We start from the raw sequence: 16,709 nt of genomic DNA, 5'->3' as shown, positions 1-16,709 counted from the left end.
TTAGCGACGTAACTTCATCTAGTAATTTTACGTAGCGCCGCTCAGACAGAGCGGACACCACGTACAAATGTACGCTAAGTATTAATGGTGAATTTGATACGTGTGGCCCACAGTCGCGCTTTTGAACAGTTGGTGGCGATGTGAGCCTCGTTTTCGTGGTAACGGTAGAAGAAGACTGACTTCCAGGAAGTTCAAGCCGATTGAACGGTTTTGCAGTGCAGTTTCTGTGTGTTTATTATGAGATATTAAGAACATGAAGTTACTAGTCTTTTTATCAGTGTGGTAACCCGTTGATTTTTAAGTGGATCTCGCTTAAGGAAATGCCTTTGTTTATTCAAAATAGAGAACTTGGGCGCATAAACTCGACAGCGGAACTGTTCGACAAATGTCCATATTTACAGGTTTGTTCCCAGAAAGGGTGGCTAAATATACTTTGCCGAGCTCGCTGCCGTCGCCAGTTAACGGTGCTTCTCTGTAAGCCGTCATATGAAGACAGAGTAGCAGGAGATAATACTAAAGTTAAATTGTAATTAGTGTTATGTTCAAGAACAGGACTGGCCCGGACCTGGGCTCAGGCGTAAATCATTGATGAATGAGACGGAACACTGTCCCATCCTGATTTTCTTGACACGGTAGTCAAACTAATCATAAGTTATACGCTAGGACCTGAAACGAAATGTTAAAAACAGCTACTAAATAAGAAGGTAATGGGAATGAAAGACATGTAATGGCATCCTCAATCGACACGTTTTAAGCTTTTGATTTCTTTGTGGAAAAACAATTTTTGACATACAAGGCGTGTTTATTGTTTTCACACATAGTTATTTTCTTTCCTTTGTCAGTTTGATTAGAATATATTCTCTCTCTATATATGTAGACAAATAGGACAAGTAAAGGTAAGACCACAAAGGTGGAGGTTTACAGACAGAAATAACAACTGTGTGCAAAACTAATGAATATCGTAGCCCAGTAGGGTTTTTGTGTTAAGGCGACAAATGCACAAAGCCTAGGGTCAGTTTTATATTTTATAGGTCATACATCTTAATATCTTTTGTCACAGGAAAATGGAAGAGCATTTCGCTCCAAGCCACTTGTTGATGTCGACCCAAAGTGCCTCCTGTATGTCCAGCAAAGAGAATTTGCTGCAACAACACCAGCAGACGGTGAGTAGAGCCTGACGACTGATCACCATCTGTTTCCTCAGCCCAGTCAGAAGGAATAAGATAACTTAACTTGACTGGACAGTTTGGTATAAAATCCTACAATTACAACATCTAAGATGGTACTCCATGTTAACCATTATGGATTGTAACTATAACGCATGCGTTCTTACCTTTCCCAGACTGTGTTTCAGTAATTGGATCTGATGATGCCACCACCTGCCATTTGGTCGTGCTCCGACACACTGGTAACTTTCCTTTCGTCAGATTTCGTGTGCTTTTTTTTTTTCCTGCTTGTGTTCATGTTTCTAACGTCGGCCACAATGGAATTTTATTAGGAAGTGGAGCTGTTTGCCTTGCTCACTGTGATGGTTCCAGCACCTGGTCTGAAGTCCCGCTCCTAGTGAAAGCTGTCACGTCACTGAGTAGCGTCAGTAAGGAGGGCAGGTATGAAACATTGACAAACACAGTTAAGTGCACATCCAATTCAGATGTCCTTTATTTCCTTTCCTCTGCTTTCTGTTATGCAGACTTGAGCTCCATCTTGTTGGGGGATTTAACGATGAGTCAAAAACATCCCATAAACTCAGCCTAAACCTTCTGGGTATTGCATTTTAAAATAACCTTGTGTTCATTGTAATATTATCCTGGCTGTCTATGAGCTTTGTAACTCAGGAAGACTCTTTTCACTTTACAGCAGCGTTCCATAAACAGAAAGAAGATATTCACCTGGAAACATGTTGCATCACAGGTAACTTTGTTATTTGTTTGGCCTGTTTACTATTCTTTACAAAAACTTTGCCAGTCATGCATTCTTCCAGTTAACCCTTTTTTTCTCTGTTTTTTGTAGAAATTAATGACACTGTTGTTGAGGGGAATCACAGGCCTGTAGTGTATGGGATAGGTAAGTTATGAATATGCTACACAGCGAGAGTGATGCATCGCTTTCATGGCATGTGACTGCAAATATGTGTGTGTTTCTCTGCAGGTGTAAATGTTAAAACAGGGGACATGTTCCCTTCATCATTTACATATAAAGGACCAGCAGAGGAGCTGCGATCTGCAAGGACCTTCACTGGGGGCCAGGTATTGCAAGATATACTATTGTTGGGCACAAAAAAAAAAAAAAAACTTAACTATTTAATTAAAAAACTTCTAATTAGATGTTTAAGTACATTGACAAAAGTACTGCAAATGTTGTTAAAATGAATGCTTTGCTGTCTTGCAGATGGCTGATATATATGACTCAAGCCGTGGACTGGTTAAAATCGGCCCTTGCAAGTGGTCTCCCAATCTGGATATTGCCTTCTGGTTGTCACAAGATGATGACACAATTTTAAAGGTAATAAAATATTTAAGTCATAAGTAGACCTATAAAGGTCACCTACTTCATGCTTTGTTATACTTGTAGTGATCAGAAGACAAGTTAAACAGTTGGTTGTGTTCACCCACCACCAGTGTAACAACTCGTGAATGACTTGTTTAACAGCCCCACCTTTAACTCGTTCTTTAAAAGTGGTTCAGAAAGAAAGTTTTGTTTGTAAATCTAATGACACTTCTTTTCATATGTCTCAAACACCCCCAAAGTAAGTATAAAGCAGCAGCCCAGAAAGTGACATTAAAATGACTTTGACCCTGGCGTATCTCTTTCATTCCCAGTACCTGTCCACCTCTCCGATGGCTGAACCACCTCATTTTGTCCAGCACATGAAGTCCACCATCCAGTTTCTTTTACAGCACCCTAACTCTGATAGCCTGTTCCCTGGGGGTCAGCCACAGCTCTACCACAGGGCTGAGTCGGGGGACTGGGAGAGGGTTGACAAGTCATATAGCTCTACCCCCATCTCTTCTCAACCTTAACATGGAGCCTGACTGTATTTGCCTCTCAGCTCAATGGAAACACTGTGACCCACCCACCCAATGTCTGTTTTCTGTTCATCGTGTCTTAACATTGGAGGTAACCCCCCAACTGGACCATGTGTACGCTGAATGGCTCTCCTGACTCATCTGGCTGGTCCAGGAGAGGGAGTAGAGAAAGTAAAAAAAAAAAAGTCTGGTCATGCCTGTAACAGACAATTTTTCCACTCTTATGAGGTGGTGTGAAGTCTGTACCTTAAACCATCTGCTTTGTTGCTGTCAGTCATGGTTAATGTCCCACAATGCTTTACTGTTTTGATTCTTAAGGGTAGTTGTCGTCTTATGTCAAGTTAAAAAAACATACTTGTCGCTCATTTTATATTTTTTTTTAACCTTCAACAAACAGTTTTTTTCCTGCAATTTGCTAACTTTCATGCATTTATTGTTAAATATTACTACTACTAATAATACTCCAATCAATTTCAGAATTCAAACTCCATGTTATTGCCTTTGTAATTTTGTCAGTCAGTTAATGTTGCCAGTTACCAGAACCTTGCCTATGTCATACAGATTCTGATAACCATTAAATTTCTGGCAGGTTTGGAATCAATCTACAAATTGGGCATGCTTTGGAAATATAGTGCACAATGTGTAGTTGATGGGATAACATTATGTGTATGGTCCTTTAAATGTACAGTCTGACTCACTGTTAATTGAAAAACTTTTGGCACTTGAACAATGAAGAGAATACAAGTTCTTAAGCTCTTCATTATTGAAAAGTTTAGAAAAGTGTATTTTTCTCTACAAATGCACCTTCGTGATGAGAGTGGAATATGACATTTCATCACGTTCTCTACATACTGCTGTATACCTGGCTATGAATATGTATGTTTTACCAAGCTGCATGTGTAAATGCGTATAGAAATCTTTTGCAAGAGATGATCTGGAACCTTGTCAAATGCAACCAAATATGATTTTACTAGTTGTTTTTTTGTTGTTAAAAAAAAACCCAAAATCACCAACACATACTGTACAAGGCCTTTTCATCAGTTGTGTTATTCAGAATGTTGCAAGGCGTTTAATGCATGTTTGCAAGGTGTTGCTGTAACATACTGTACCCGTTAATAAATAAATGTAAATGGTTAAATCTAGTTTGAAATATGTCTGTTTAGGGCTCAGAGTGAAGGAAGCTGAAAGGGAGGATTTAAATTGTTGAGTTTTGTGCTTCACTAGAAGAAGACAGGTTTGGCAACTCCTCCTTTCAATTTTGTTTTATAATATTGTCATTAGTGGTATTAGTACATATCACATTACCCATTAACACCTAACCAAACTAGGATGGGCTGATTTCGTGAGTATTTTTGTAGCTGGTGTCTGTTAAACAACAAGAAATAACAGGGGCTTACATGAATGTTGAGATGTGTTTTAAGGGATGTAGAAACCGTGTCACCATTAGATTGTTTGTCCACCAGGGACCACTGAAAATGACATTTTTCAACTGTATAATGTTCCAGTTAGAACATATCTAGTTCTTATTTAAAAGGGACCGCTCTCAAAACAATGTGAGGGGGATATGGGATGTGATTAAAGAAAAAAGCAGAGAAGAAATCATCTCACTTGATACTGACACACCGCGCAGACAGATATTCTGTCGTGAAGTACCACGGTTGCTCAGTGTTTTCAGACCTGTGCTCCGCCCCTCAGCTGTGGCTACTGTATTTTTCTGCTACGTAGAAAGGGGCGTAGTATATTTACGTAGGATGTGCAGACCCGGCCGGTGGCACACTCGCAGTCCCGTGCCGGGTGGTAGATGGTGCACGAAAAGCAAGTATCATAGCTAATACTGTATTACTTTATGGCGTCCATTAAACGATAAGCATATAACGCCACACTCAGTCGCCGATAAGCTTTATGAGCGTTTTCCATCGAATACTGGACGGAAATGGACAGTGTTTGTGATACCGCGGCGCGGAGATTTCTGGACAGAGATGATGTAATTTGTCACCTTTAACGTAAGCTAACGTCAGCTAACTCACACATTAAGCTAAGTGTTACATTTTCCTAACACGATATTTTGTTGAAGTGGCGAAATGCAAACTAACTCGTTTTTGAGACACGTCCGTCGGTTCCCCTGGGTCACCAACGTGACACTGTACGGCTGTCTGTTCGCCGGAGGGGACTTCGTCCACCAGTGGTTCTCACGGAAGGACCAGATCGACTGGAGCCACACACGGAACGTTGCCGTTATCGCTTTCAGTTTCCATGGTAACTTCAATTTCTTCTGGATGCGGTTCCTCGAGCGGAAGTTCCCCGGGAATTCAGCCAGGATGGTGGTGAGGAAGCTGCTGCTGGACCAGACCACAGCGGCCCCCCTGGCTACCAGCGTCTTCTACACAGGTCAGCGGGAAGGCTCGTAGGTCCAAAGGACCGGGCGACACTTCACAGCTCCCCGGGACAAACTGGGAGCTGGCCGGGCAGTTAATGGTTAACTTCAAAGCAGATTGCATATCTGTCAATTTGTAACTTGACCCAAGTCCTCTTTTTACGCTTCTCTTGTAGTGTAAGGATCAGCAGTTGTCCATTGTCCTGTGAAACAAACCTTGACTAGCAGAGGTCAAATGAAAGGCATAACCAAAATAAACAGTATTACACAGTCACTTATGCGAAGAACTTGTGACAGTTGAATGTTCATTTTATTGTTCCTATCATGTCACACAGTGCTCATAGTAACATAGAGAACGACAGAGGGCACTGTCCTAAGAAACTACGATGTGAATGCTGGACGTTGAATACCTGAAGCTAAACTGAATTAAATTAGTAAGTAGAAGCAGGTGAGGGAATATGAAGAGTTGGAAAAGTGGTAAAGGCTCTGATTAGACATGGGAATTACGATATCCATGATAATGTATGAAAGATCGGACATGTTAACAGGAAGGGCAACTAAGACTATGAATGTTTAGTAAAGTGTTGAAAAAGTGTAGAAAGCATTACAACCAGGTGGAAAACTGGAAAGGGGCTTTAAAATGGAAAATATAGTGTAAACTAGGAGCTACACTGCATCGGTGAAACACATAATCTAGATCTGCTCCAATTAAAAAGTACCCCAAGATAACTTGTGAATTGCTATTGTATACATACACCTGACTTGGCAATGTTTGAATAATGGCTAGGAGATAAACTGTATTGTTTACATAATGTCTCAGAGTTAAACTCGTTGTGCTGCATTTGATATGAAGAAGCAGCTGAAGGAGTATGTATATTTGTCAAAATGGAGAACAGTATTGTTTTATATATAAAAAAAAGTATTAATAGTAATTAAAGTTGAATTAAACTTATAATTAAAAAAGATATGCAAATTGTAAGGTTTTAGATGAGTTTTTCGCTGAAGGTATAAATGATTTGAAATATAGTGGATGCTGGGAGCTGAACTGCATTGCTTGACGTATGGCTAGGAGCTAAACTATATGCAAATCTAAGTGCTGTATTGTAGGCAGCTGGACTTGTTTAAGTTTCTTAGAGATGTTTCACCTCTCACCCAAGAGGCTTCTTCAGTTCTAACTAACTGGAGGGGAGTTGCAGGCTTTTAATCTCTGTGTGGGAGTGTCCTTACAGAGTTGTTAAGGACACGTGTGAGCTCTGAGCTTCAGTGTTTTTTCAGTGTCCTTGTGGGTCGTTGACCCAATCGGCCTTCATGTGGGTTGCTAGGGTTAGATGAGCCCATGTGTGAATGGTTATTCTCTGAACTCAGTACAGCATTGTAGGTGGGTGATAAGTCATATCTTAGACCACCTCCTCTGTTCAAAGACGGCTGTTCCAGTTTGACATAAATGAACTCCTTTACTCCTCTTTCAAACCATCTGTCTCCTCTGGCCAAGATGTTGACATTGTTGTCCTCAAAGGAATGATTTTTCTCTTTCAGATGTAAGTGGACAGCAGAGTCTTGTCATGAGGAGCTGGCCCTCCTGTGTTGTGCCATTCGTTTATGGAGAGGTTGTTTTGTCCCCCCTACTGTACAAATCTGTGCAGTCCTGGCTGCATTGAACAACATAAACTACATTACTGTGTTTATGCCTGGGTGTTTTGTCTTTAGGATGGACAAGTTTCTGCCTCAGTGGGTTGTTAGGTTTAAAGTGAACTGCAATGTGATTTTGTCGATGCGATGTGTGTTTATTGAAGATGCTCCTGAGTATCTCAGGTGTTCCTGCAACATAGAGAATGAAGGTGTTGTTATATTTTCTTGTCTCCTCCTCTCTGTCTGCTCTGGTTCTTTTAGCAGTTTTAACAAATGTACAACTTTGGTAACCACAGGTTGTAAGTGCTCCCCTGATGTGCTTCTGTTTCATCGCCTTCCCCTCTGACTTAGTTGGCATCTCAGCCCAATGGTTCAGGGTTCGTATGACCTCCAGCTTGTGCTCTAGTGGGTGATGAGAGTCATACAGCAAGTATTGACCGGTGTGTATAGGTTTCTCTGTACACCTCAATGTTGAGGCTTTTGTCTTCTTCACTGTGTACTGTAGTCCACATGGTACAGACTGTCTCCTCTGACATCTTCTCATCGGAACTTGATGTTATTGTCTACAGCATTTCTATTTTCTGTGAAGGTGTCCACCTCCCTCGCTCTGATTTTGAACCAATCAGAGCCAGCTCAGTTGCCTACAATACAGCACTTTGGACTACCGTGACCTGGATGACTGAGAACCTTCATCAATAAACTACATGCAGTTCAACTTTTACTAATGAAGCAAATGAAGGAGTCTAAATCATGGGCACATCCCATACATATAGTTATATGTACATATATACATCTCATTGCTGCAATGTACATGCTGTCATTAGACTGATAATACCAGCACCAGTGTATGAATAACACAGGTTGAGAAATTATGACCTGCCATATTGCCATGGTGATTATTTTCTCTAGTCCTGCAAGACACACATTTATACTGTGTTTATGGTTTCTTCAAAGTCTGTCTTTATACCTGTTTAATGTGTATAGAAATCTTTTGCAAGAGATAATCTGGAGCCTTGTCAAATGCAACCAAATATGATTTTACTAGTTGGTGTTTTTTGTTGTTGTTAAAAACGAAATCACTAACATGTACTGTACAAGGCCTTTTCATCAGTTGTGTTATTAAGAATGTTGCAAGGTGTTAATGCATGTTTGCAAGGCGATACTGTAACATACTGTACCTGTTGATAAAGACATGTAAATGGTTAAATCTAGTTACATATCACATTACCCATTAACACCTAACCAAACTAGGATGGGCTGATTTTGTCAGTATTTTTGGAGCCAGTGTCTCATAAACAACAAGAAATAACCGGGGCTTACACAAATGAGATGTGTTTCAAGTGATTTAGAAACTGTTACTCCATTAGATTGTTTGTCCACCAGGGACCACTGAAATTGACATTTTTCAACTGTGTAATTCTTCTGTTAGAACATATCTAGTTTTTATTTAAAAGGGACCCCTCTCAAAACAATGTGAGGGGGATATGGGATGTGATTAAAGAAAAAAGCAGAGAAGAAATCATCTCACTTGATACTGACACACCGCGCAGACAGATATTCTGTCGTGAAGTACCACGGTTGCTCAGTGTTTTCAGACCTGTGCTCCGCCCCTCAGCTGTGGCTACTGTATTTTTCTGCTACGTAAAAAGGGGCGTAGTATATTTACGTAGGATGTGCAGACCCGGCCGGTGGCACACTCGCAGTCCCGTGCCGGGTGGTAGATGGTGCACGAAAAGCAAGTATCATAGCTAATACTGTATTACTTTATGGCGTCCATTAAACGATAAGCATATAACGCCACACTCAGTCGCCGATAAGCTTTATGAGCGTTTTCCATCGAATACTGCACGGAAATGGACAGTGTTTGTGATACCGCGGCGCGGAGATTTCTGGACAGAGATGATGTAATTTGTCACCTTTAACGTAAGCTAACGTCAGCTAACTCACACATTAAGCTAAGTGTTACATTTTCCTAATACTATATTTTGTTGAAGTGGGCGAACTGTAAAATATGCGTAACTCGTTTTTGAGACACGTCCGTCGGTTCCCCTGGGTCACCAACGTGACACTGTACGGCTGTCTGTTCGCCGGAGGGGACTTCGTCCACCAGTGGTTCTCACAGAAGGACCAGATCGACTGGAGCCACACACGGAACGTCGCCGTTATCGCTTTCAGTTTCCATGGTAACGCCAATTTCTTCTGGATGCGGTTCCTCGAGCGGAAGTTCCCCGGGAATTCAGCCAGGATGGTGGTGAGGAAGCTGCTGCTGGACCAGACCACAGCGGCACCCGTGCATACCAGCGTCTTCTACACAGGTCAGCGGGAAGGCTCGTAGGTCCAAAGGACCGGGCGACACTTCACAGCTCCCCGGGGCAAACTGGGAGCTGGCCGGGCAGTTAATGGTTAACTTCAAAGCAGATTGCATATCTGTCAATTTGTAACTTGACCCAAGTCCTCTTTTTACGCTTCTCTTGTAGTGTAAGGATCAGCAGTTGTCCATTGTCCTGTGAAACAAACCTTGACTAGCAGAGGTCAAATGAAAGGCATAACCAAAATAAACAGTATTACACAGTCACTTATGCGAAGAACTTGTGACAGTTGAATGTTCATTTTATTGTTCCTATCATGTCACACAGTGCTCATAGTAACATAGAGAACGACAGAGGGCACTGTCCTAAGAAACTACGATGTGAATGCTGGACGTTGAATAGCTGAAGCTAAACTGAATTAAATTAGTAAGTAGAAGCAGGTGAGGGAATATGAAGAGTTGGAAAAGTGGTAAAGGCTCTGATTAGACATGGGAATTAAGATACCCATGATAATGTATGAAAGATCGGACATGTTAACAGGAAGGGCAACTAAGACTATGAATGTTTAGTAAAGTGTTGAAAAAGTGTAGAAAGCATTACAACCAGGTGGAAAACTGGAAAGGGGCTTTAAAATGGAAAATATAGTGTAAACTAGGAGCTACACTGCATCGGTGAAACACATAATCTAGATCTGCTCCAATTAAAAAGTACCCCAAGATAACTTGTGAATTGCTACTGTATACATACACCTGACTTGGCAATGTTTGAATAATGGCTAGGAGATAAACTGTATTGTTTACATAATGTCTCAGAGTAACACTTGTTGCGCTGCATTTAATATGAAGAAGCAGCTGAAGGAGTATGTATATTTGTCAAAATGGAGAACAGTATTATTTTATGTTAAAAAGTATTCATAGTAATTAAAAGTTGAATTAAACTTATAATTAAAACAAGATATGCAAATTGTAAGGTTTTAGATGAGTTTTTCGCTGAAGGTATAAATGATTTGAAATATAGTGGATGCTGGGAGCTGAACTGCATTGCTTGACGTATGACTAGGAGCTAAACTATATGCAAATCTAAGTGCTGTATTGTAGGCAGCTGGACTTGTTTAAGTTTCTTAGAGATGTTTCACCTCTCACCCAAGAGGCTTCTTCAGTTCTAACTAACTGGAGGGGAGTTGCAGGCTTTTAATCTCTGTGTGGGAGTGTCCTTACAGAGTTGTTAAGGACACGTGTGAGCTCTGAGCTTCAGTGTTTTTTCAGTGTCCTTGTGGGTCGTTGACCCAATCGGCCTTCATGTGGGTTGCTAGGGTTAGATGAGCCCATGTGTGAATGGTTATTCTCTGAACTCAGTACAGCATTGTAGGTGGGTGATAAGTCATATCTTAGACCACCTCCTCTGTTCAAAGACGGCTGTTCCAGTTTGACATAAATGAACTCCTTTACTCCTCTTTCAAACCATCTGTCTCCTCTGGCCAAGATGTTGACATTGTTGTCCTCAAAGGAATGATTTTTCTCTTTCAGATGTAAGTGGACAGCAGAGTCTTGTCATGAGGAGCTGGCCCTCCTGTGTTGTGCCAGTCATTTATGGAGAGGTTGTTTTGTCCCCCCTAATGTACAAATCTGTGCAGTCCTGGCTGCATTGAACAACATAAACTACATTACTGTGTTTATGCCTGGGTGTTTTGTCTTTAGGATGGACAAGTTTCTGCCTCAGTGGGTTGTTAGGTTTAAAGTGAACTGCAATGTGATTTTGTCGATGCGATGTGTGTTTATTGAAGATGCTCCTGAGTATCTCAGGTGTTCCTGCAACATAGAGAATGAAGGTGTTGTTATATTTTCTTGTCTCCTCCTCTCTGTCTGCTCTGGTTCTTTTAGCGCTTTTAACAAATGTACAACTTTGGTAACCACAGGTTGTAAGTACTCCCCTGATGTGCTTCTGTTTCATCTCCTTCCCCTCTGACTTAGTGGGCATCTCAGCCCAATGGTTCAGGGTTCGTATGACCTCCAGCTTGTGCTCCATTGAGTGATGAAAGTCAAACAGCAAGTATTGACCGGTGTGTATAGGTTTCTCTGTACACCTCAATGTTGAGGCTTTTGTCTTCTTCACTGTGTACTGTAGTCCACATGGTACAGACTGTCTCCTCTGACATCCTTTCATCGGAACTTGATGTTATTGTCTACAGCATTTCTATGTTCTGTGAAGGTGTCCATCTCCCTTGCTCTGATTTTGAACCAATCAGAGCCAGCTCAGTTGCCTACAATACAGCACTTTGGACTACCGTGACCTGGATGACTGAGAACCTTCATCAATAAACTACATGCAGTTCAACTTTTACTAATGAAGCAAATGAGAGACTAAAATGAGACTAAAACATGGGCACATCCCATACATATAGTTATATGTACATATATACATCTCATTAATGCTTAATCAAAACAATGTACATGCTGTCATTAGACTTATAATACCAGCACCAGTGTATTAATAACATTGAAAAATTATGACCTGCCATATTGCCATGGTGATTATTTTCCCTAGTCCTGTAAGACACACATTTATACTGTGTTTATGGTTTCTTCAAAGTCTGTCTTTATACCTGTTTACCTTCCACCAGTCAAATAATTTCCCAGCTTAGAGTAAGAGTGAACTATCCCTTGTCTTTTTGTCACCCAGGTGTCAGCTTCTTGGAGGGCAAAGAGGACATCACGGAAGACTGGAGAGAAAAATTCCTCAACACATATAAGGTGAATAGGAGCAGAGACAGCCTGTCACAACATGTTCTTCCTGTTGGCACCTTGAATCTTGCTAGCATCAAGTAGCAAGTGCCTTGCCACTTAAAGAATATGGTGTTAGCTATGATACTGTGTGACAAGTAACTTGTGCCTGAACCGAAATGTATGTGTACTGAAGACAGTTTATGTATTGTAGTATTATGCAAACAGTTATTTTATCATGTATTATTTGAATTTGGGAGAATTGTACTGGTGGCTCTCCTGATCAACTTATCTAACTCTGACTCCTACAAAGTCACATGACTTTCAGTCACCAAAGTTGAAATTGAATGTGAAAGTGGAGGTTTTCTTCTGAACAAATGATTGTGTGCTTTCTGTTTGTCTCTCTTTTTAGACAGGTCTAATGTTCTGGCCATTTATGCAGGTAAGAATTAATATCTCTAATGCATAAATGTTCATTTCTAACCTTTGGGAACGATGTATGGTAAAGGTAATCTAAGATTATAGGTCTACTTACTAATGATTCTGCGCTTTCAGTCACATGTCATTGCCTCACCAAAAACCTGATGTGTCTGTTAGGAAGTGGACCTTTGAGTATAGATTCTCTTCACTATTAAAATCTAAAATCACTTAATTCTGAGAAGCAACTCCTGAAATATTTTATCTGTACCAAATTTTGTTATGGCTGTCTGTTCGCCAGAGTAGGGTCTAAATACTGTAGTCTAAATTTCATCAGTCCATCATTTTTTAGGTGTGGACAATAGTCTCTGTTTGACATTTCATAACAATACTTACAAAGGATTTTTTTTATTTTTAGAAGCTACCTTTCAAATAACAAATCGGAATTGTTTATAGATATTTTATGTTACATGCCAGTAAATTAATCTAAACACACTATCGTCTTAATCTGTCTCCCTTAGTTTCTGAACTTTACCTTGGTGCCTCTGTACGTCCGGACCACCTTCACCGGCTGTTGTGCCTTCATCTGGGCCACCTTCCTTTGCTTCTCACGTCAGAGTGGCGATGGCACAGCTGGTGCTGCTCTTGCATGGTTGTTCCCTCCTAAAGAGGATGAAGCAGAATCTAAGGAGAAGAAAGATGCTCCCCAAGAGGCAACAGTTGCATCAAAACCTATTGAGAAATTAAATGTGAAGAGTCAGTGATAATGAAGAGGGGGACAAAATGGAAAGACAAAAAGCTGTGCACTAAACAGGAGACAGCTGGTCCAGTGCGGTTCTGTCCCTGGCTGATGTTGCACCATCACTGCCAGGGTTTGAGTTCAAAGTCTCACTGTGCTTAAACTAAAAATGTGTGTCCTCATGATGTCCTCTATGGTGCTTTAAGAAACATTGAGCAAATGGAATGTATATACAGCATATTTTGCAATATTCATACAGCACATCACCTCCATGGGGAAATGCAATTCCAACTTTTCCATCGCACAGTGAACCATCACCATGCTGCATTTGGTATCAGTTTTTGTTTTTATAAATGCAGTCTTATCTTATGAGATTTAGAAGTAGAATAGCACTCAGTAGAGTGCATACCTTTGCCAAGTCCCAATAGTCCCCGTTTACTCAATCAAGCCCAATCCAGTGTCAAAAAAAAAAAATTTACTACACACATTTATTTGGAGCTGCATCAAATTGTAATTTCTCATAACTCAGAAATAAATTCCCGGATCCGTTCCTCTATTAAGAAAGTAATGGGGTCTATTCTGGGCCGAGACCCCTAACCCAAGTTTCATTGAAAAACTTTAGCAGTGGTAGTACCAGTAGTTTTTGTGTTATCCTGCCCACAAATCAACCAACAACAACAAATGTACCCAGGTGAAAAAATACCTATATATGATACTGGGATGATTTATGAGGACTTATCTATCTATGATGGGAGCTGTGATGATGGGAAAATGTAAGGGTGATGTTACAGAGTCCTCTGCTTCACATGAAAATGAAAAACTTGAACAAGAGTGAAAGAATAATTTCCACAATGTGGAGTGGCAGCTAATGAACTACCGTAGCTTAGACTTTGAACTTCTCAACATCATATCACTTTCTCTTTTTTAGCACATGTGCTGAGACTGTTATCTGTGAGCATGACAGAGTGCTTGATATCTAAGGACTGCCTCCTTTTGTTCCAGTTTAGACTCGTGTACAGTGCAAGAAGTGCCAAATGTTAATGTTAACTCCAAATATATCTCCAAATATATCTGTTATTAATGTGTCAGTACATTCTTTATACAGGACCACAATGAGCTAAGACAACAGGAGATACAATTTACAATAGTTTCCCAGTCATTTAAGACTCAAACACTAAAACATATCTGACAACACATTTTTGAATTCAACATTTTGACCATCATCCCTTAACATTTCTGTAACACTGTAACGAATTACTACTGAAGTTAACCTCGACTTTGTCTGATAATAATAGATGAAGGCTGTCTCAAACATCCATTTACTTGAATGTGGAAATGCTGCCTGCCTGTTGTTGTACATTATTTTAATGTGATACCGCGGAGCGCACTCTGTTGTCTCTCAAGAGTTCTCTTTGCCCCATCTCCTTACTCTTCATACTGTTTGCTATTCTAACCAATATAAATCTTACCTCTTTGTCACAATGTTTATAGGTTTCCTTGTCTGCAGTAATTGTTGAAATGTAACGTCAGATGCCTCCTTATCATAAATAGAGTTCAGCTCAGAGCAAGGGCTGACTTTTATTCCTATATATAGAATTCACAAAGTGTTAGGCCAAACTTATCTCTTTCATCTCAGAGAGATAATTAACAAAAATCTATTTTCATTCACTCATGTTGCTATGTATTTCTGAAATTCCTGGTGTCATAGAGAGATGTGTCTTTTATTTTTCTCTTATGGTTGAGTCTCAAATGTAGTTTGCATTTGAGACGCTGTGTGATTATGATTTTGATCTGTCACATTACAGGATTAATACAATGAATAATATATTAATAATACTACAGTGTTTGAATTAGGGTACAGAAAAGCAGCTGTTCATCCCTTTTATCAGACATTAAATTGCATCTAAAAGTAAAATAAGTTGTTATTAGTGTAGTGTTAGAGTGTTTGTTTCTAATTATGATTGATATACTGATGTGTTGCACTGGAACTGAAGGCTTAAAACAATGAATATTCTGTCTGTTCATATCATCAAAGGAAGACTGGGTAATATTACTAAAGGTCGGCCTGTTACTTTAATACTGTCAGACATTTCTTAGTGATTTTTGGACTAGTTTTGATAACACTACTGGTCAATGCTGATGACTGTAATGTACTGAAACATTGGTTTGATCACAGCTTGCACTTTAGTTGCACACTAACTGTGGTAGAGATAAATAATATATATTGTTGAATAAATTATACCCATCCAGATGATTCATTGTCCGAGTGTTTACTGATGACATGAAACTGAACTTGAGTCCTTGAACACTGAATTCTTTATTTTACAAATGACCCAGTTTTATTCTTATTGCTTACAGTCTATCTGAAATATTACCTGCACCTCTTGTATTTTTATATCAAAGGTGCATCCAGGGTGTGTTTTGGCTCGTGTTCAGACAGGAATATTAGTCATACCTCTGTATTACTCATCGTTTAGATGCAACTGAAGCTCCAATTCCATCTCTTGTGGGAATATATTGAGCACAACATGTACTCCGAAAGGCGTGCCGGGTGCTGCTTTGCTTTTTATCTGCAGCCTGTGTTGCTGCTCTCAGTTTTAGTCACTCAAACTATATTTCACTGCTTCTTAAGACTTCAAAAATGAAGCTTTAGGCTTCTTTTAATAAAGTTGTTTCTAAATTTATAACAGTCTGCTCAACCAGGCTCCATTTGTCTTAATGTGCCATATGCGACCAGACCCCCTCGTGAGGAAACACCTGCCACTTAAAGTGCAATATGTCAGAAGTGGTCACCTTTAAGTCAAACTAGTGACAAATAGGGACAACATAAGCCAGAATAAGTGCAAATTGCTGCTGGCTATTCTTTTTGTTTATTCTACATCTGCAGCTTCTGTTAGCTTGTTAGCTCAGTTAGCAGTGCAGTTAACCAGACTACAAGGGGAGTTTTGGTGTTTATACTGCTCAGGGCACATGGGAGAAAGAGGTTTTCTGGGCCGGGGCCATGGATTTATACAGGAAAACTAGATTCCTGACCTGTCAACACTTTTACAGATGGCCTGTTTATAATGGCAATCTATGGTGAAAATGCTTTCTGCACCACAGGGGATTTTTTTGTTGTAATAGAGTGACATCCTCTAGGGCCTGTCTGGGGCTAGCTGGTTAGCATGCTAACTTCAGTGGATATCTCTTCTACACATAACATCAGCACTATTGATTCTTCACATTGTATCAATCATTTTAGTTTATTTTTTGGTTTGTTTCAAACGACAACTCTTACATGTTGCACCTTTCTGCCTGCCAGAGGTACACTTAAGAGACACAATGTTTAAGAGTTATGACCCCCTGCTAGCTTTCATATTCCTCTGTTAACAGTAAATACATGAAATATCCAGTCAGAGCTTTGGCATATTTCAATATAGGCCAACTAGAAACGTATTCTTGGACAGGCTGACATAGGAGCCCATGCCTGTGTGTGCCTATTGTTTTATTTTTAAC

The 16,709-nt window shown here is 40.1% G+C and overlaps 2 protein-coding genes across 3 annotated transcripts; both read left to right on the top strand.

Annotated features, from left to right (window-relative positions):
* The first annotated feature begins 149 nt into the window (after positions 1–149).
* Positions 150–4,168, top strand: ntan1 (N-terminal asparagine amidase). The gene is made up of 10 exons (XM_037098445.1): positions 150–401; positions 1,061–1,163; positions 1,343–1,408; positions 1,499–1,607; positions 1,691–1,764; positions 1,858–1,911; positions 2,011–2,064; positions 2,149–2,246; positions 2,389–2,502; positions 2,820–4,168. Exons 1-10 carry the CDS (start codon positions 321–323, stop codon positions 3,018–3,020), a joined length of 954 nt encoding a protein of 317 aa, XP_036954340.1. The 5' UTR covers positions 150–320; the 3' UTR covers positions 3,021–4,168.
* Positions 4,169–4,760: 592 nt separating this feature from the next.
* LOC119019612 (mpv17-like protein) lies at positions 4,761–15,468 on the top strand. Of its 2 annotated transcripts, none has more exons than XM_037098380.1 (4): positions 4,761–5,414; positions 12,018–12,088; positions 12,471–12,500; positions 12,997–15,468. In XM_037098380.1, the coding sequence occupies exons 1-4, from the start codon at positions 5,108–5,110 to the stop codon at positions 13,237–13,239; spliced, it is 651 nt and encodes a 216-aa protein (XP_036954275.1). In that variant the 5' UTR covers positions 4,761–5,107; the 3' UTR covers positions 13,240–15,468. The 2 variants fall into 2 exon arrangements, with proteins under 2 accessions (XP_036954275.1, XP_036954282.1); XM_037098387.1 differs by lacking the exon at positions 4,761–5,414 and adding an exon at positions 7,384–9,344.
* The last annotated feature ends 1,241 nt before the right edge of the window (positions 15,469–16,709 follow it).

Source organism: Acanthopagrus latus, chromosome 1 (assembly GCF_904848185.1).
Source record: "Acanthopagrus latus isolate v.2019 chromosome 1, fAcaLat1.1, whole genome shotgun sequence".
NCBI classification, from domain to species: Eukaryota; Metazoa; Chordata; class Actinopteri; order Spariformes; family Sparidae; genus Acanthopagrus; species Acanthopagrus latus.
Note: the sequence above shows the minus strand (reverse complement) of the source record. Positions and strands in the feature narration are given on the sequence as shown.